This window comes from Cuculus canorus, chromosome 2 (assembly GCF_017976375.1).
Source record: "Cuculus canorus isolate bCucCan1 chromosome 2, bCucCan1.pri, whole genome shotgun sequence".
NCBI classification, from domain to species: Eukaryota; Metazoa; Chordata; class Aves; order Cuculiformes; family Cuculidae; genus Cuculus; species Cuculus canorus.
The window spans coordinates 93,145,061-93,165,714 of record NC_071402.1 but is presented as its reverse complement, the minus strand read 5'-3'; the positions used below and the strand labels follow the sequence as shown (position 1 = coordinate 93,165,714).

The following is a 20,654-nucleotide window of genomic DNA, read 5'->3' as shown; positions in this document are numbered from 1 at the left end:
TCTCCATGAGCCATTCCCATTAAAGACAGCGGAAGCAAGGACGAACTATGTCTCCAGAAACCATGCACAGACTTATGTGGCTTCTAAACAAAACAGGGAAGCTTTAGGATGATCACCTTAAATAATCCATCTAGTTCCAACCCCCTGCCAGGGGCAGGGACACTTTCCACTAGACCAGGTTGCTCAGAGCCTCATTCAACCTGGCCTTGAACACCTCCAGGAATGGAGCACCCAGGACTTCTCTGAGCAACCTGTTCGTGTCTCACTACCCTCACATTAAAAAATTTTTTCCTAATATCTCATGTAAATCTCTTCTCTTTCAGCGTAAAAACGTTATCCCTTGTCCTGTCACTGCATTCCCTGACAAAAGCCCATCCCCAGCTTTCCTGTAGTCCCCTTTCAGTGCTGGAAGCCTACTATAATGTCTCTCTCTGCTAAACAAGCTCAACTCTGATTTAGGGGCTGAATGGCAGGTAAGCCTTACAAGACAAAGCTGTATGAAACAACTGCTATTTTTTGAAGTCTTCCATTGCAGGGGGCCAAGTGACAAACATCCACATTATTATAACAAGATTACTTTCTGGTCAGAACCACACACCAGCTTGCTAAGGCTGTGTTTGCACCTACCCGGTTACCTGCTAACTGCATGAGCCATTTTCAGGCTTTCCAGCTTTTCTTCCCCAAGTTCTTTAAAAAAAAGGATTTCCACTTGGAGCAGGGTTGTGCTGGTCCCAAGGCACTTGTTAAAACCTGTCTGCTGTGCAGCCAGCTTGCATCTTGTCTCTCTCTTCCCGTTGGGCTCTGCCTTCCCCAGGAGCAGAGGCTGGCCCTGGAGACACCGCTGCTGCTGGCTCCCTGTTCCGAGTCCCAGTTTCAGGTATCCTTACCCACCCCAGCCCACCTGTAAAGGTCAGCACTGCCCTGTTCCTGACCACTGCAAAAAGGCAAAACTGCTTGGATCTTAAATGGAGCAGAGACAACGAACACAGCATGATTTATAAGCACAGTTCACAAACAAAAATGTGTTGCAATAGAACCCCAGGGGGGCGGAATTTACAGAGAGAGGGAATAAACCAGTGAAATCTTCAATGACTCCTCCAAAGCACAGTCCTGACCATAACTCATTTCTTTTCCTTTCTTTGTGGGGATGGGGGTTGTTATTATTTGCTGTGTGCCCTGGATGGTAATCAGTATCAAATCTGAGAAAAAAAAAATTAAATGCTCGCTCTCTCTCTCCTTCTCCAAGAAATCTAATAAATTTCTCCCAAAGAAATGAAAGGAAGTAGGCTGAAGTATCTTACTGGCATTTTGGTTTTGATTATCTCTAAGCGACCCTTAGACAACTAATAAACTCTTGAAAAAAAATCCTGGAATGCTGACACTGAAAACTCAGTTCATTAATTTTTACACAAAATCCCCTAGTTATTACAAGAAGCTGAGAAGGCTTTGTTTAGTAAAGAAAGAATAGGAAACAAACATGGTAGCATAGAGTTAAATGTATTATTATATGCTAAAAAATGTTTTGAAAAAAGAAGCAAAAATTTTAAAGATCCACACACGTTCACCTCATCCCACAAGAAATACAGTTCCTCTTGCTGTGGAACAGAAAAACATTATCATTTCTATAAAAACAAGTAAAAACTACACCCAAACAAAAACCTAGCCCTCTTCCCCCTCTTTTTTCTAGGTTCAGTAGTAAGAGTTTTCTTTATCTACTTGCAAGCTTAGAAACATAATTAACTAGCTGCTTCTTATACACCTACAAAATGACGGCACTCTGCAATCTGAATATCACCCGGGTGTTTTTTTCCTTTTTTATTTAGAATTCACACTGAATTTTGCGTCGTCTGATTGAAGATGAGGGGGCGGTGAGGAACGTGTGGGAGAAAGCCACAGCAAGCTGCCGCACACACCATCCCATACTGCATTTGGAAGGGAACAATTAAGGCTGAAGGGAGCTCACTTCAACAGCAATGTGCCAAAGTGAGCATCCAGGGACTGCAAAGTCCTCAAATATATCAGCTTTGGCCTTCAACAAAAAGATTTTACACAACCACACCAGAAAGACACGCATCCAACTTTATAAACTCATTTACAGTAAGATATTTTTTTTGGTTTGGTGGTTGCTTTTTTTTTTGGAACAATGACTTCTTGGAAAATATGGTGAGTGGGAGAAGAAATTATTAGAACCTGCTTCTTAACTAAAAGAATGAAAATGCAAACCTGGTCTAATGTCCTGGAACTGCTTTTTGGTTTTGTTTTTAACATGCCTGTTTGGGCATTTTCTTGGTAGTATTAAAATTAATGACTTAAGAAACAACCTCAAATTTTTCGAACTATTAAGATTTTCAGTGGTATTTCCCCTATATATTCTCTAATCTGTTCACTTTGTTATTAAATATCTTGCTTATTTACAGAAGTATTTTTCTTGGGTTTTTAAACAGCTCAGCTAAAATAAATTTCAAAGTTCCACGTTTCCAGCCAGAGAAAGTAAGAGAGACAAAAATTGTGCATGGTTAATAGAAAGGAAAGTAACATCGGAAATTTTGCATGCACAAAGGAGGGAAGGAGTAGAGAATGAGGCCAACTGGATCACCTCTCCTGTTCTTTCATTTGCCTTCTCTGAGGAGTTTCACACCAGAGAGTAAAACTACCGAGTCTCCCAGACCTGCACCTGGAGTTGCATTGAATGAAAAGCCTCAAGCCAGCTTCTCACTGAAGCTTATGGGAGTCCTACTAAATACCAGAACAGTTTTAAACAACCCTACTGAAGGGGGCATTACATGAGGAAAGTGAAAAGATGCTGGGAGAGAGGGGAAAAAAAAAAAAAAAGAAGTCCACAGCTGTTAGCCTGATACTTTCTCCTGATGACAACCTGTGATGGGAGACAGCGATGCGTTGCTTTTCATTGATGCACAACAGCTGAGTCAGGCCCGCAGTGATATACGAGGGCACACACCTGGCGACTAGGAAGGCAGCCAGTGGCAGATCTCGTGTGGGCACCTTCTGCCCCTGCAGTCTGGGTGCTCCTTCCTTGGAATTTCTTGACAAATCATTAGTGATCACCTTTCAAGGAAGGACTGCTGCTTCCCGAATGCTTTATTTTTCTCCAAATACTTAATTCTTCTCCCTCATGCTTCTATCTTCTCCAAACTCAACTTGTCCATTGTTATAAACCGTCACGCAAAACAGCTGGAATTTCCAGCACAGATTTTCCAGCACAGAAGAATCAGGAGCAAGGCTGGACTCTAGAGTTCCTTAAAACTCTCTCAGTTCTACTCTCTTCCCAACTCCTCCTATACCAAGAATCGCATCATCAAGACCTTCCTTTTCCCCTCTGCTGACACCAGTGCTATTATTTAAGGATGTGAATAGTGGGACAAAGTGGGCACCCACCAAATGCACACATCTGGTGTTTCCCTGTGTGAACCGCAGTAGGTCAACGGCTTCTGATACCTTCAGCTCCAGGGAGATTCTTGGTTCTGCACAGAGCTCAGACAGCACTTCTCTTTCTTAGTGATTCTCAAAAATAGAGGCAAATACTTTGCTTCACATTGAAGTGGGTGAGGGAGAAGGAGACAGGAGAATAAAAGCAGGAGAAAAGATATTCCATGGAAAAAAAAGAACAAAATTAACTACAATACAAAGCAAATACACAGTGTCTATACTGTAGAAATGATGTATTGAAACCACTTTCTTTCTCCTTCCTGAGAAGATAGATCAATTCATAGTCTGAGAACTCTACTTAGAAGAAATCATGGCAACTATGAAAATACTAAACACATGATTTACCATTTCTTTTCCCTTGTGAATAAACCTTGGACAATATTTCATTGGTGACTGAATTTAATTAAAATATATACTCATACAGCAGATGACCTGATGCTTTCATGTCTTTGGCAGTTTTTCTGTCCACCTGCTCATTTTCTGCAGTTACAATTCCTAATTACAACCCAAACAGCCTCAGGTTAATCCTGACACAAAATTAACCAATTTCTTACAGGTATTCAGGTATTTGTCTTTTGGCTTCATACTTGAGGATAAATCTTAAGCATATAATACTTTAAAAAACAGACCAAAACCCTAAAGCCACCCCAACCCAAAAGCCAACAACACCCTCTCCCTCATGTGAAACTTATGGTTCGAGTCTTTAAATACCTTGGCTCTCATTTGGTTTATCTCATTTAGTCACTACTTTAAACTGTATTAACTGTGACGGTTTTATTTTTAAGAACTTTCAGAAACTGAGTTTTATTCAAATTGAATACTCAACAAGTATTCATTAACAACTCAAGGAAGGATTCAGTAACAGCATCTGACCTTAATTACCAATTATCAACTGGATAAAATTTACACTTTCACACTCCTAGTAGATAATTTTGAAGATTTTGCTGGCTGCAATTTCATTACCTCTCATGCTACAGCAAACAAAAGATTGTGAAATTGTGACTCTAAATTCAGCACAAAAGCAGGACAAACCCAATGGTGCTCATTAGAAAATCCTTGTAAAACAGGGATTGAAATATGGAAAAGCAGATCCATTTTCAAACTATTACCAAGTATAGCATGCATGTAGTTTAAGTTCCTGGCATGATCCGTGATTTAAATACAGACTATTGTACGACACCTTAGGAGTCACTTCCTCATCAGACAGCAAGAGCAATGCAACCCAACCAGTACATTAGCAGCCTAAACTGTGGACTGTGAGCAGTGATTTTACCTGGAAGGCCATGTTACAGGAAGCACGCTAAGGGAAAAAGCCATGATCAAAAAGCACTGAAGTGCAGAATGAAATAACCAGGTCAAATCCCTGTATCTGTTTACACTACTCATACATTCCATTTATGACCTGTAGGTATGCGGCACTGAGGAACTGACCCACAGGTCTCAATGACTCTCTGAAAATAACCACATAAATTATCTTTCTAGTTCTTTGTGGGAGGGGGAAGTATTTCCAGATAAAATGCTGGGTTGCTTTAGGAAAAAATGTAGGCAATAATAATACAACTATTTCAAAACTAGAAGATGTTCAAAGGGCAATAAAAATAAAATATTTAGGAGTCTGCAGAAGACTCCGTATGAGAAGAGTCTAGAAGTTTAAAGTGGTTTAATTTGCAGAGAGATGGAAAATATTTGACGTAATGCAGGTGTATAAAATAATAAATGTTAAAGGCGAGGTCAAAATGAGCAATACCGGAAAAAGAAGACCAAAGAGAAACCTCATAAATCTTATTTCTAATATCAAGATGGTAGGTCTTAGGACCAGCAGTTGTTTTACCAATTTACCTCTGCTCAAATTTCCTCCCTGCTTTCAGGCAGATCTTTCAAATATAAGTGCTTGAGATTTAGCCTTCCCACTGCAAATGAATTCATCGGTCAATTCTATTTGAAAAGATTAAGAGAAACCCTTTTAAACGTAATTAGGCATTAGCTCTTGGGGTTTTGTCATGAAATACTGAAGTTATGCACCGAGGAATCTCAACACTCAACATTATTAAGAACAACACACCCTGCTAAGGGCAAACAGATAACGTTCATGATGGAGATCAAATATGATTTTTCACACCACCACCCAGTGTAATTAACTGCATGAAAGGTTAAAAAAACCCACAAAGCAAAACACCATAGTCAACAGCCAGTTCTTGCAAAACTGCAAACTGAACCACTTGTTATTCTCCCTCTGAAACACTTTTCAGGGGCCACTTCTAGGCAGGATACTGATGAATCACTCTGAGTTTATTTTAAAGACATGAGGAAAGAGTTAAAAATAATTCTGCTTGCTTTAGAAACTGACATCCTTTGTTTTGATTGAGATGAAATACCATTACATGCATGCAATACTCTTTAAACTTGCCATTATTCCAACAATAACTAAAGCTATTCTAAGAAACTACCACCCAAAAAGAGATCACCACAGATTTACAGTAAGTTTGCTGGTGCAAAGCTGGAGTTTATTTGCAATATTACCAAAAATGCTCAGTTGAGTCTAGTTCAGAGTGACCTGACTGTAACCACCAAAATATGACAGTAACTCGCTGCCCACCAACTCCAGGAAAATAGCAATTGAGATAACAATACAGACTTTTCTGTTTTCAACAGCGACTTGAAGATAACAATATTTTCTGCAAATTCAACAGTCAACTCAAATCATTAATATAACATTTCTAACACAAGAACAATAAAATACTGCTAAAATTTAATGATAAAGGTAAACTTGTGTGGTTTTATCATGCACTTAGGCTTTATTATTGCATTTCACTAAAATTGAAACCTTGTAGACTGGTGAACTCAGACTCCTCTGTTTGCTGATACAGACACTTCTGCCCTACACAAGCATGTCTGACCACTGACCCTTCAGTATTTTTTCTAAACAACACAGACTTTTAAACTCCTAAGCTGTTCCCTTTTAAGTTGACATCACTCCATCTAAAACCATCTTAATTATTAGAATTGAAGTATGGAAAGGGATTTTTTTTCCTCAATATTTTAGCTTCCACACCCCAGTTTCCAAGTCCATCCAGGCAGAGCCATCTCCTGATTCTGACAGCAGCCGATTGTTCACAAGAACACAAACCTCCTGTTTTGACATCTTGTCAAAGCGGACAACACTCAAAAGATCACTTAGAATGAACCCGGTAATATTTTGTAAAGTAATATATTGGATGATGTTCCGGTCATAGCCATATATATATATACAGTATACGATGCTACGTGTGACAAAATATGTGACCTGACTTGTAGCTCTCGTGATCTGAGTCTATCTTAACAATTTGGAGAGCGTTCTGACTCAGACAAAAATTAAAAACATTGACAGTCAAAATGAAGCTCAAGAGTTTGCAAACTAAACTGCCATCTTTCCCTTTACATATGCGTATGAATGTACACATTTTTAAGGATGCATAATTAACTGTAAGAAAATAGTTCTCAGAAACCAGAAAGCTAAAGTATGTATATAAAAAGCTAAATATTTCTCACTCTATCTGCACAAATAAACCCATTGAAGTTGCCAGCTTTGTCAAAGTGAGCAAGATTAGCTTCTAAACATAAATCAATTTAAGCAGTCAGAAACCTACAGGAAGTAGTAAAGTTGCTTTCAAATTCCTTGCAGATTTTTACAAATTGAAAGTCACTGTGGAAACAAAGTTAGCATTTTCTAATGCAAGACAACATTTCTATCACATGGAAACATGGTTTCTATTAGGGCCACTTAAAATCAGAATAAAAAGTATGGTATTTTCAGGTAGTATTGCAAAGGTGATGGGGAAAGGGGGTGTTAGAGGAAGAGAGTGGAAAGTGGAGCTAATCTTACAACTTCAATATTGTTTAAAATTCCAAGTATCCACACAGGTTAGACAGCTCCTTATTTCTGTTTTGTGAGTTTTCTTTTTCTGCTTCCAAATTTTGCTATCTAATTATAACCATAAAAGCCAGTAGTGACTTGATTTGTGAGAGGCACTACAATCAGACAGATCTAAGATAAAAATAAACCCAATTATCTATAAGGTTGCTTTCAAAAGTCAACTAACACATTGGCATCATAATAAATTAATCCGTCAGTATATTTCTGACAAGTGCAATGTTTCTCTCTGAAAGGTCATTTTTCTAAATTAAGCGAAGTATTAAATATCTTTCCTGTTGTGCTGCACATCCCAAACTTAACTCAGGAAATGTTTTTCACAGTAAAAATCAAATTACATTTGAAATATTCACGTGAAATAAAGTTTCACTTGCATTTAAAATTGGCATATGTACCCCAAGTCAATAGTAAGGCCTGTTCATACACTGCATAAACCACACGAACTAAAAATGTACATACTTAGTAAATATAGTATATCCTGGTTTATCCCAGAAAGCTTCTTTCTTTTAGAACTCCCCTAAACTTCAACTAGTAAGCATGAAATGTAGGTCTGGACATCATTGCCTACTGTTTAGGATTTGTATGGGATTACTGAACTGGGAAACCCAAACTGCTGTCCTATACACTCTGCTTTGCTGTGTGCTGCCTCTACATCCCTCCATGTCTTTCCTCTCTCCCACCAGACAGTGCTGGGGTGGGATGGAATGGAACAACTCCTGCCACCAGAGCTATTGCTCAGGAATTAGCTTCACACTCGCACCCTGCCTCCAGAAGGAGCTTACCTGGACTCGTCCAACCAGCGGCAGCGAAGCCTTCTGATGAACTATGGAAAATACCTTTCCCCTTCAACGTTGGAAAAGGAAACTTCTAAACACAACACTGACAAGAAAAAGCAGCTCCGCAGAATAAAAACTAGGATGACTCTGCTTGCCAAACAGACATGCCAAAGACAACTTCTCTTCGTGAATAAACAACAGCGCTAAGGATAAAGCTTCTTTCGTTTTACACCTATCGGAGTTCTTCAGCGATGAGTGGATATTCTACAGCGTCTGTCTTCTTGTCAGGCTAGCGTTACAGGAGTGTCTTCATTATGTAACTTCATTTCTTGAGTACACAATTACCCAACACACCCAAGGCACTCCAAGACTTTTTTTTTTATTAAAGAAAAATCAGTTTCTTTCCAGCTGGAACATTTTTTTCCCCAAACTTCGTTCTGTAAGGGAAGCCACAGAAGCATTCTGAATGTGGTGCACTGAGACCCTCAGTATCCCAATAAAGTAGAAATTAATTTCTTGGCAGTGCATCTCTCTCTCTCTACGTACAGGAACACAGGCTCAGCTCCAGACCTGCATGAGACCTTGACATTCACAAGAACTCCTCCATTTTCACCCGTGCACCTTTTTGCTCCTACAGCAGGTCATCAGATTTCTGCTGAGCGTTCCTCTGAAAGCCCTGAGAGACAGATACCTATGCCAGCAAACCCCATCAGCAGAAACAAACGCCCTTTCTGCACTTTACAGCACCTAATATTTGAGTGTCTTCTTCCCAAATTAAACACTTAAACTCACTTTACAAGAGAAAGACAGTGGCAAAGAGCAGGATACAAGCAGTTAAGGGAGTATTTGCCCATGAAAGGGGATGTGAGATTGTGCAGGGAGATACCTCCAACGGAGACATATTCAACTGCAACCAAGAAAACTGAACCTGCATTTGAATGGGCATTAGTGAAGCCAAATACAGATCTGTCAGGCAGCGCATACACAGACCATAAGAAACTTATTACAAGGATTTGTACTTGCTACATTTTCCTTAAACTTGTCTCTCCTGAACAGACCTTCAGCTAAAGGCCATTTGAAAACCGTGGAAACCTTCCCTTTGGGCACACATTCAGGAAAAGACAAGGCAAGAACATGCTGTGAAGGTACCAATCACATCCATCATCATCAGACCCGTGCCAGGCAGAGAGTGACAGCGATCTTTGATCACTTTTAAGTAGAAATGGGTCTTTTTAACTGGTAACTCGAGTAGTTAAAAGCACAAAGGAATCCCAACCACCTTGACTCCGACACAGGATTATTATCAGACAAGTCTGAAGGCAACAGGGGGAAATCACCGGTGTTCTTATCACAGTCTGCTAGTGAAGGATCAGGACCTTGTTGACTAAGGAGTGTGCTAGACACAGATAACTTAAAAAAAAGTTAGTCCCCTTCTCCCGAGAAGCTTGACTTAAATAAACTATTAAAAATATACTGTTTCTATTTCACAAGCATTCCAGATTCCCAAAATTCATACCTCTGTTTGAGGTCCTAAAAATCCTGACAAAGTCACTTGGGCTCTTCAGGTACTGTTCAATCTTTCACCCAAAACACTACTTTTTAACCATTTTATCCAAAAGCAAAGTGCTGGAACTTCACAAGCATACTTCGTTTGGAGGTACTGTAAAATCTCCTCACTCCATTGCTACGTTACACCTCACTATAGCTGATGGGTCTGGCACAACACAGTGTCATGTCGGGAGAAAGGAAGATGCCATACATAACTGCCCTGCAGACTGCTCTTGGCCATGCTCCCTCAGCCCACTGGAGTTTTGCAACGGTGGGTAAGGCAGGCCCTTGTCGTGGCCCTCCAAGGTCTCTCTGGTGGTGATAACCTGGCAGCTGCACATCACCACCAGGGCTGGGGCAGAGACAGAGGCATTCCCACTTCTGGCCATCCCCTTTACTTGAGGAAGAGGCAGAAAACGCTTTTCCAGACCACCGAGATACTGAAGGAGCAGCAAAACCATCAGGTTGAAGAGATGGTGACAAATATTATTTGTCTTCGTCATTATTTCAAGTGGTGGAAAAAGGTTAAGTTGTCTGAGGGAAATTAAACATTTGAATAGGAACAAGAACAAATATGAAGTTGTCAGGATGTGAAAATGCAACCTCCATAGAACTATTCATGTTTTGGTCTATGCAACCAAGAAAGATACCTTAAAAACAACCATGCTACACTCCTCCTAAACATTATTAACATAAAATCTATAAGAGAGATAAAAAACGTAAAGAACTGATCAGACTGTTGATGATTGCTGATATGCAACGGGAAATGATACCTCCATTCTCATACAATTCAACAGAACTCAGGCAAAGCAAAACAAAATTTTAATTGTAATATTTCATTTTTGGTTCAGGTTTGAGATGGCCAACCATATTAATTTTACAAAATTTTGCTTTATAAATATATCCTGTCTAACTTACATGTAAGAACTAAAACTTGAAACCAAACAGCACAACAGTAAAACTACCTTGAGGCACAGTGCCAACGAAAACCAGAAGGCTGCAGTAAACCACACCAGTAAATACATTCTGGGAATACCTTGTACAAGCCAATAAGAATCTCTGTGCTGTATTATCAAAGGGGCTTTAAGCATTACTTAAATTAAGCAAATACTGTGTAACAAGAAGTGGATTAAGCATATCAAACCATGTAGTGTCCCTTACAATTTTCCTCATAAAAACTAGGTTTTAAAAAAATCAGGCTGACATTATATGCTAGTACTGGAGAGTAAAATGCAGTATATGGCACATTTATCCTCACAATCACCCCCAAATCAAGTAACGTATATCCATAAAATCAGAGCAAAATAAATTGAAACACATTATGGCAAGGAAATGCTTAAGGTACACAAAGCCTTATCATCACTGGTGTCAATACTGGGACTCTCATTAAGATATTCCAGTGTTTTGAAAGCCTAAATTAAATCTTATTTAATGAGCTACTGGCCCATTCTAATGTTACCAAAGGGCATAGCTAGCACTGTTTGGCTGTCACAGTTGATTAATTTTCTATAGCTTACAATGGCCTACCTTCCCCAGGAAAACCGTAGGCTCCTGTGCCTAAACAAGAGGATGCTGCTAGGGGGAATGAGCCAAAAATCTTTTCCAGGCAGAAAAATCATTACCAAAATCTAAGACATTGCGGAAAGGATGAGTTTCAGCAAGTTTTACTTTATGAAATATTTTGTAGAATGGTCAGTTTCACCTTTTCTTAAAATAAACTCAAAACCCCCAAAAGATTTATTCAAAGCTTTTTTTTTTCCCCACATCTCTTATCAATTTACACTAAGAAAAGCCACTCAGACTTTGAAAAGTCAAATTAAAAACAAAGTACTTAAAATTTAGAAGAATGAAACTCTGATTTAATACACATTTTCATGTTAGAAAAAATTACAGATATATGACAAGTTCTGAGTTTTCTGACATTTTAGGTTTTGTTGCTTTTTCAGGTTAAATATAAGCTATAAAGGAAAAAAAAGGCACACGTCTAAAAATAATGTCAACAATGACCTAGAAATCTACTTTCAATGAACTTTAATTATGGATACTCCGACATACAAGGAATGGGTTGGCACATGCTCATTAAGTGTGGATTTAATAGCTATTGTTCACTCAAACCAATGAATAAATTTACTAATGTTCAGAGGTTTCATTCTGAAAATACTCAAGTAATTTCAATAGGGATACATTGCTTTTTTTTTCCACAAACAACACTATATCCATTGTAGAGCTACAAACTTGATTAAGGATCTTGAAATGCTGGTGTGTTGTCTTTGTTATATCTATATCTGTCCCTTAACAATAGTAGGCAGGTACACACAGATTAATTTCTCTCTGTTGCTTGGGATAAATGAGATGAAATTGAAATGCCTTTCCCAGCCCCATACTCCAAATTCAGGTGAGCATTTCACTCCCCCACCTATACACTACCCATAGAGGACAACAGATAAAGATCTCAACCTCTGAATTTACATCTCTAGAGCAGTGGAAAGCCTAAATATCAGGAAATGGTTAAGCCAGAAAACCACATACTTTTTCAGAGAAATTCAGACCACACTTAGACCAACTATAAAGATCCCATGGATTTTAAGAACCAGAATTACATCTTACAATTTTATTAGGAATCCAAAACTTCCTGGCACAACCCCACGACATCCACCTATCTGTGGGAACTCCCTTGTTATGACTTCCATTCCCCTGTAGCAAGCGACTTTGTAAACCAGCCAGATCTCACACAAAGGTTTGCTTCTTCCTAGCTCCTCTGGAATCCCAGGGCGTAGATGAAAGTGAAGACTGGCTGCCTTGGAAAGCATCCAGGCACAGGGCAATGAAAAAATAGAGAAAAAACAGGTAGCAAGACACCAACCAGCAGCATAAAATTCCCTCTTATATGGTGAGTGGAAAAAGGTAAGGGAATGCTTGTTTTCAACCACATGGCTCAATGATGGGAAGGTAGAAGGTAGTATGAGGCATAATGCAGGGGAGGTGGAGTTGAAGCACCACTGGGAACAATTATGGGGGGCAGGAGGAAAGATTGGTTCTAGGGTTATGGAACTTGTCAATAAATATGTGAGTTTGGTACTGGTGCCTACTATAACCTTCTTGCATGCCTTAGCTCCCGTCCACAAAAAAAAATGTTTCCATGCTCCAATGATTTATTGGAAAGATAATTTATGTTCCAAACGAATATATTTGCTGCACACATCAAGTATTACAGGGATATTTAGATAGTTTACTGTCAACTAACATAAGACACACACTTGAATTAACCCCTTAGATGTTCTCCTGAGCACATCTTATTTACTGGTGCCTTTTTCAATGGTGCATAAAAATTTAAAGGCTGCTTGATTTGTTGCTGTTTCATCACATATTACTACTACACCCAAGCTCAGGGCATGATCTTACATTGTTGAGATCATGCCCCCAGCCTGGATATATTCTGACAGGATGTACTGAATAGTTAGACCATGGACTTCAAAAGCAGTTCATGAGTTAAAGCCCCCAACCACAGTTCTCATAAAAGAGCCTGGCTTTCAGCAAGGAGCTTTCTGAAAATCAGGCCCCATTAAATTGTCTCAGACAACAGTCTCACACAAAGCTGCCTAATATCCTCTTGCAAAAACACTTGACTCCTGCATGCATCTCCTAAATAACAGTGTAAAGGTGTTATCGCATGCACAACCCAAAATAAGGGTAGTTAGAAAGTAGCCTCTTCTTCCAACTTGCAGCAATTGATTACAAAGCAAAAAATCTTCACAATATAGTTGAGGATTTTCAAAGGTACTGTGATAACCGTGATGGGTTTAATTAATTTTCCCACAGAAACTGATGGTAAAACTCTTGCCAATTGAAACAGCATTCATCTAACTCAACTTCTGACAATCACACTCATAATTCCTAGGTGAGGTAACAACCTCTTTTGGAAAAATGATCTTTAAAGATAAAATTTATGAAGTAATAAAAACCCGATGTTTATCTTGCAATGACAATAAAGACTTATAATAAAGCATGTATGTTTAACCAGAGCAAAATATTGCTGCGCTCAAAATCAACTGGTTTCTGACCGTTCACTTTATAACATACAAAAACTAAATGGTAAAAACTGAAGCAGCATGGTACACTTTTAGGGTGTCTCTAATGGCCACTTCGACCACACCAAAAGAAACTCATGTGTTACTTTAAAACCAGCCCAGCCTCCCACCTGACATTTCTCCTTGGGCTGGGTTAGCAGAATGATCTTCTTAAGATCCAAAAGCCTTATCCCTGCTTCTCAACCTCCCTGTACTACCCACTGTCAGGATAAAAAGTCAACTTGCAAAGATTTATTATAGTTTTCTGTAAAATATGTTAAATGAAATTACAACATCAGATTTAACACTACAAAAAGATTTCCAAATACATTAAACAGGAAGATTTGTGCTTGCATTTTCTTTTGGAGTCTCCTTCTAAATAAATTTCACATTTGAGTTATAGGCACCTTCTCAGTGTCTTTTCACAATACAAGCCAAGACTGGACGAACCCACATTAACAGCTGATCTCCCACTATATACTGTGTACTCCCGTCTATCATCTCCAGGGCCATCGGCACTACTGGGATTTATAATCAAATCATGGTACATAACAGTCAAATGAGCAAGAATTCTTCTTAATTTAATATGTCATTAATTCCTTTATAATTATATTGACTCTACTAAACAAACACTTCATTCCCAGTGACAAGTATACATAAACTGAAATAAAGATACAGAGATAAGTTGACACTAGTTCCATGTCAGGAAAGCTAAAATATCTGAAAGGCGTAGCTACACAACATTGATTAAGACTACTCATAAATGCAGCAAGCTTCGGAAAGGCTCCAGAAGCGAAGCAGACAACGGGGCATAACTCACTTCCTTCAACGAGGAAGCACTTACTGAAACCCTACACTGTCAAGAGTAGCTGCCAAAACAGGAGCAATTAATGCATTCAGCTGCATATGGCCAGCCTACCAAAACAATTTTAAAGTCAAGTTTCATCCATCTTCATTTGTTTTTAATTTTGCCAAGGTAACTGCAATTAACTTGCCAAGTTTCAGCCTGAATTACTTTGGGGTCAAGGGAGATAGGAGGGAAAGAGACATTAATGCAAAGTCATGTGTTTGCCTTGCATGCCTAAATAAATAACTGTTGGTGACGCAGAACAATACTGCATTTTAAAATAAACCAAGAGTCAAAAAACCAAAACACAAGTTACTTTATCTCTTGGAAAGTAGCTGTTGATATTAATGAACGTCAGACATATGCAAAAGACAGCTGAACTACACAAAAAAAACCCCAAACCCCTTGTTGTACTCTTTACTTATAGAAATGCAGCAGAAGCAAAATTTCCAGTTCCCAAAAGCAACAGCTGTAAGCTAGTCTGTGGGCAACCCAGGATGTCTAAATGCAAGCAAAGTTCTCCTACCCAAACACTTCAAGTTCTCTGAGCAAACAACAGTTGCTCATATCCAAAGAAGTCAGCACCAATTTTGCAGGCTCCTTCAACAGATATCAGGCCTGTTTTGCTAAATCAACACTCCAACAACAAAAGTATCTCATGAATTCCTGATGGGAAGTTTCAAACCCAGAAACACAGAGCCATCAGAAATGGCTGCAGATGTACTTGCCACCCTGCAGTGATAGGCAGGCATCCCTGCTTCTCAATCAGGGCATTCAGTTGCTCAGAAACTCTCAGCGCCTTCCTGGACTGCCTGGAGTGAGCTAAACGACTGTATACTCTTGCTGCAATAAATCCGATCTTCCAGTTCCCTTTGCTGCCCCTGCACTTACACACACTCCGGTACAACCGTATTAATCAGCTTTATGTCTTGCCAGCTGTGACTTTGGCATTTTTAGAATATTTGTGCACACACACACAGATAACAGTTACACTTCGCTAATTAAAGCAATGACACTTTTTTGAAATGTCTTCATACAATAAATAATTGGGTTCTAGAAAACTGGTTTGGTTGTGATTTTGTTTGGTTCCCCTCTTCCTAGTGCAACTTGGCGTTAGGGATCTTTTCACAGCTGTAAAACACAATGCTAAAGCTATACCATAGCCCAAGATTAGGCTTTGCCTATTTATGGAATAGTGTCCTTACTTGAAAGCTTGTAAAGTTGTTGTAGTCTGTTTCTGTCCTTTTCATACAAATAGTATTTTCAAAAGCAAAATGCCTTTGTTCACATATACGAAACAGAGCCTTTTTCCATGGTAATAGCCTGGAATCTAATAACTATTTTAGAGCAACTGCAGTACAATGAAATGCTGTTATTGACTGTTTATGTAACAGTGAATTAACCCCCACTGATACCTTTCAGGAATTCATAACCATAGTGCACAAAATATGCTTTGCGAGAGGCTTGTTAATATGGTAAGTGCAAAAGCCGTCTCAATTCAGCAGACTGTCTTTCAAGGCAAACATGCTTAACCTGCAGTTTCAGTCATGGAAGAAATTACTCAATTAATTGCAGACAACAAAAACAACAGGGTTATAACTAATGTACAGTAAACGCTCTGTGGGTGTAAATGCAAGCTCATTTCCCAGTAGTGTACTCTCTTACATCCTAACACACTTCTCACCCCACTGCTGTAAAACAGTTTAAGAATGTTAAATTTACTTCGATTTTTTTCCCCACACACATTTGGTTTTTTGCCAGTGAATATTATTATTAAGCCAGGTAGGGTTTATTCTCTTAAGAAACATGTTTATAATACCATATTTTGAACCATGGTGTTTTTCATACTTTCTTCTAGACGATACATCATCTTTTCCAAAGTTAAAACCAAACATCAGAGTTTATAAAAGTTTTCACCTGCACATCCTTGCAGTGACAAGAGATGAGACTGCAGTGACAGGACTCAATAAATTATCACCTGCTTCTAGGAATTCAAGAAGGCAAAGCGTAGCAAAACACTCAAAAGCACAGACCCCATCTGTGGCAACCGCTCCTGTTCTGACACTAAGGAAGAGATGAAGTAAGACACTAATAATTAAAGATAATGGAAAGAAAACTTACCAAAGCAGACTCTGGGGTCTTCTTCCATCATTCCTTCCATTCATATTAAAGAATATCTATCAATGACTTGATCTAGGCTAGATCACAACACAGGTCTAATATTTAAACTCGCTGCTTGCTTATACTGCTCGTAGATTTTCAAGATGTACGATCTTTAAGGTCCCTTCCAACCCAAACTATTCTATGATGTCTTTATATGCATGGCTTGCGATTAGAACAGTAACAACTAACCACGATTATAGAATATGCAGGTGAAAATTACAAGAGTTGCCTTCTCGCACACGACAGCCAGTTCTTGGCAGGCGCCAGGAACATTCATAAACCAGCCCGAAACCTCAAACCGACCTCAAGCCTTGCCATATTTTCCTCAAGCTCCCGTGCAGACGCACCTGATCCTCTTACCCTGCGAGCCACCCCTCCCTGCACAGCTTTATTTTATTGAGAACGACCCCTACAACAGTTGGGATGCAGGGAGAAGGGATGGGGGATACTGCTGCCTCCCGCCGGGTCATCCCTTCCCTGGGGGACCCCGCCGCATCCCGTTATGGGCGCAGCGGAGCGCCGGGTTTTCAGACGTAATCTCTCTCTCTCTCTTCCTGACTTACAGATCCCAGGAATCCTCCCCCGCTATCTCGCCATGGCAACGGCAGCCACGGGGAGGAGGGCAGCCCGGCTCTTACGCAAGAGGAGCGCGCCCGGCGATGCCGAACGGGGCGCCGGCCCCCGCGCACCCCGGAGCGGCGGCTGCGGGATGGGGTTGGCTTTTTGTTAGCTCAGTGATGTTTCCTTCTCTTTTATTTTCCTCCCACCTTCTCCCCCTGCCTCTCCCATTCCCCCCCTCCTTTTTCTTCTTTCACCCCCCCCCCGATTTTTTCCCCTTTTTTTTTTTTTAATTTCCGTAGAATCATAGAATGGTTTGGGTTGAACGCGACCTTAAAGATCATCCAGTTCCAACCCTCCTGCGATGGGCAAGGACAAAATCCACTAGACCAGGTTGCTCAAAGCCTCATCCAACTGGCCATGAACACCTTCATGGATGGGGCATCCACGGCTTCTCTGGGCAACCTATGCCTCACCACCTTCACAGTAAAAAAGCATCACCTTCCCATTTTTCCTGTATCCCCTTCAAGTACTGGAAGGATCGCTATAAGGGCCCCCTGGATCCTTCTCTTCTCCAGGCTGAACAACCCCAACTCTCTCAGCCTGTCCTTACAGCAGAGGTGTTCCAGCCTTCTGATCATCTTTGTGGCCTCCTCTGGACTCACAGGTCTATTTTCTTTGTATTTCCCACAGACGGCTGGTGCAGATTTAACCTGTACTCCAGCCCCATCTTCGCACCATGGAAAAGCGTTTCCAGCAAAGCCATGGAATTCCCATTCCTACTTCCCGTTAAGGGGGTGAATCCGAAAAAAAAACCTGTTGCACATGTGACTTCTTCACCCACAGCAAAACTAGGGAGATGAAAGGGAAGGTGTGGACTTTGATCGTGCAATCGGATCCATTCAGGCAGGGCCCCCCAGCCCCTGTGGAGCGGCACTGAAGGTCAGCCCAGGCTGCTCAGATTGCAGCAAGAGCTGTAGAACGTGAGCCAAACAGAGGTGGAAAAGTCTATACAGCCAGATATGAAAGGAAAGTTGCCAAGAGATGAAAGGAGAGTTTGCCTCTGGTGCTGGGATTTATGGTAAAGGTAAATGAAGCCGTAATATAACACTCGCCAAGATACCTGGGTCTTCCTTCAGGAAAACACTTAAGCATGTGCTTAAACCCATTACTATTCAGGGCAGCCCATAAGCATTTGCTGAAGGTTAAGCACAATGTTCTTACACGGAAGCCCTTAAATACTATGCTGATTATAGGGTTTTTTTTCCTTCTCAATCCGAGCGTGTGAACCAACAAAATGAACTGCCCTCATTATATTTTAATATCGCCTCTCTCTTCTTTCAAATTAAACCAGAGAATGCAAACAGAAAATAAGCCTTATTTTACACGAAGAGGATAAAATCCAACTTTACATTCTGCTGTGGTTTTTGTCCTTTAAGATCAACAGGCTGCACAACACTATGCATCCCGATGAATGAGCACCTTTCATGAGAAAAAAAGTGAGCATATGGAAAAATGATTGCTACACTACTCCTAGAACTCTGGAATTCCCTTGATGTGCTGCTATAAGCTGGAAAGGATCGCACAGAGTACTGCATACATACATACACTTTATCCACTGATCTCTTGAAGCAAGCCTTAAAATGCTTGTAGATTGTGAACATATTCCAGCTATTAAAGGTCGTGGATAAGACAGCTATTTATCAGTTCATGTAAGGTCACTGTTGCACCCACAGGCAGAGGGCTTTGCCTATTGCACAAATGACACTGCCTGCCCTGCCCCGAGAAACATATGACAAGCTAAGCATACATATCAAGCTACAAATCTTACATATAAATGTTATAGTTCATTAATGTCCAACTGGGAGGTATCATGCCTGCAACTGCTTCAGTTTCTCTTTCACAGCACACCACCTCCCCTGGTATCTTCTAGAAAGAATCTGTATCCCCCGTTGGAGAAAGAAATCTCGCTAACTAGTGAATCCATCGTTGTGGCTCTTTCCAAAGTCCTTTCTCCTTGCAGTCATTTAAGAATATTTTGCCTCACATACTAAACTATTGGTTCATTTACTTGCTTTATATAAACAGAAAAATGAACCTTGGAAAACTGTTTGTGCTAGTTTTAGACTTCTACAGGTGCTAAAATCAGGTTCTTGTTTGAATTCTGTAACATCTAGTTCTGAAGAAAATAATTTTAACATAACTCTTCTGTTTCCTTTTGGGAGACAATGTTGGTAGGAGAGCTTATAAGAGGCAGTCAAATCTCCTATTGCAGGTCTTAAGACAGATGGCAAAGCACTCTGCCAGAAGGTTATGTTAAGGTCAAGGTGCTTCCCATTCTTATAAGCCATATCCAAAGGCAGGCAGGAACATCTTTACTGTTTACTCCAAGAAACTACCTCTTCTCCTCACTCACAGTAATTTGCCCTGCTAAATCTTGAGATAAAGGCACCATCATCTTTTATCATGGAAATAAAAGGTCTCACCATGCTCCTATAGCTTGGCATGGAAGTTGAACAAAAGAGATGAAGCTTGAAACCTCAATGCCACAAGTGTCCTGATGTGCTCCACTCAGCTCTTTAAACAGAAAAGAAACCCCAAGAAGTAAGCTAATTAACTTCTTTCATTATTAAAATATTTTTATTTCATAAAAACAATTGAGAGAAGGCTACAATCATGCTGCAAAAAAAAAATACAAGTGCATGGATAGTAAAATTATCCATGAACTTCGTAAAGCACCTCCTGGAGTGAATGCCACAAGACTTATGTTTAATCACAAGAACAATGCTGCAAAAGACGAGAAATTAGATGTCCAGTCTGTCCCACCGTTCTCACAGCTTAAATACCTAAAGGCACTAAATCAACATAAGTAGCATGAAGAAAGGAATAAGTAGCTAAATACAATCATCACTACTGTGAAGTTTGAAAACAAACAAAAAGAAAGATAGTACAAATGATCTTAACTCTAAATTTGTAAAACAAACGTAGAAGATGTGTGATCTCTCCTTATGAGACCACAGCAGAACCCAAATGGCTTCAAGACAAAGCATATGTGAACTACTCTCTCCTGTGAAGTCTCAAAATTGGATGCTCAAGTCAACTACCAAGGAGTTTTACTGCAGAAGCGAGACCTTCAAGAGACTGTTTCTACTGCCACTTGATTCACAGCAGGGACCTGGCGGTATACGATTGCTGCGTGAACTTCTCCTTCCTCCCCCAAAAAGGGCACAAAATGAAGGATGTTAACTATTTTCAGTCACTAGTGACTGGACATCACAGCACCCGTATTTGCCTACCTCCTTCTTGGGAGTATTTTAACAGACTATTAAAAAATGAAC

General features: G+C 39.9%; 1 protein-coding gene across 6 annotated transcripts in view; it reads right to left on the bottom strand.

Moving 5' to 3' along the window:
- The window catches only part of HIVEP1 (HIVEP zinc finger 1), a 118,506-nt gene that overhangs the window by 57,859 nt on the left and 39,993 nt on the right, over nucleotides 1–20,654 (bottom strand). Inside the window, exon 1 of one of the 6 annotated variants that reach the window (XM_054058180.1) lies at nucleotides 16,717–17,054. The exons of the other annotated variants lie outside the window; for them this stretch is intronic. Coding sequence (XP_053914155.1) covers nucleotides 16,717–16,756 — 40 coding nt within the window. The 5' untranslated portion in view covers nucleotides 16,757–17,054. Of the gene's footprint in view, nucleotides 1–16,716; nucleotides 17,055–20,654 lie in introns of those variants that run through there. 6 annotated transcript variants of the gene reach the window in all.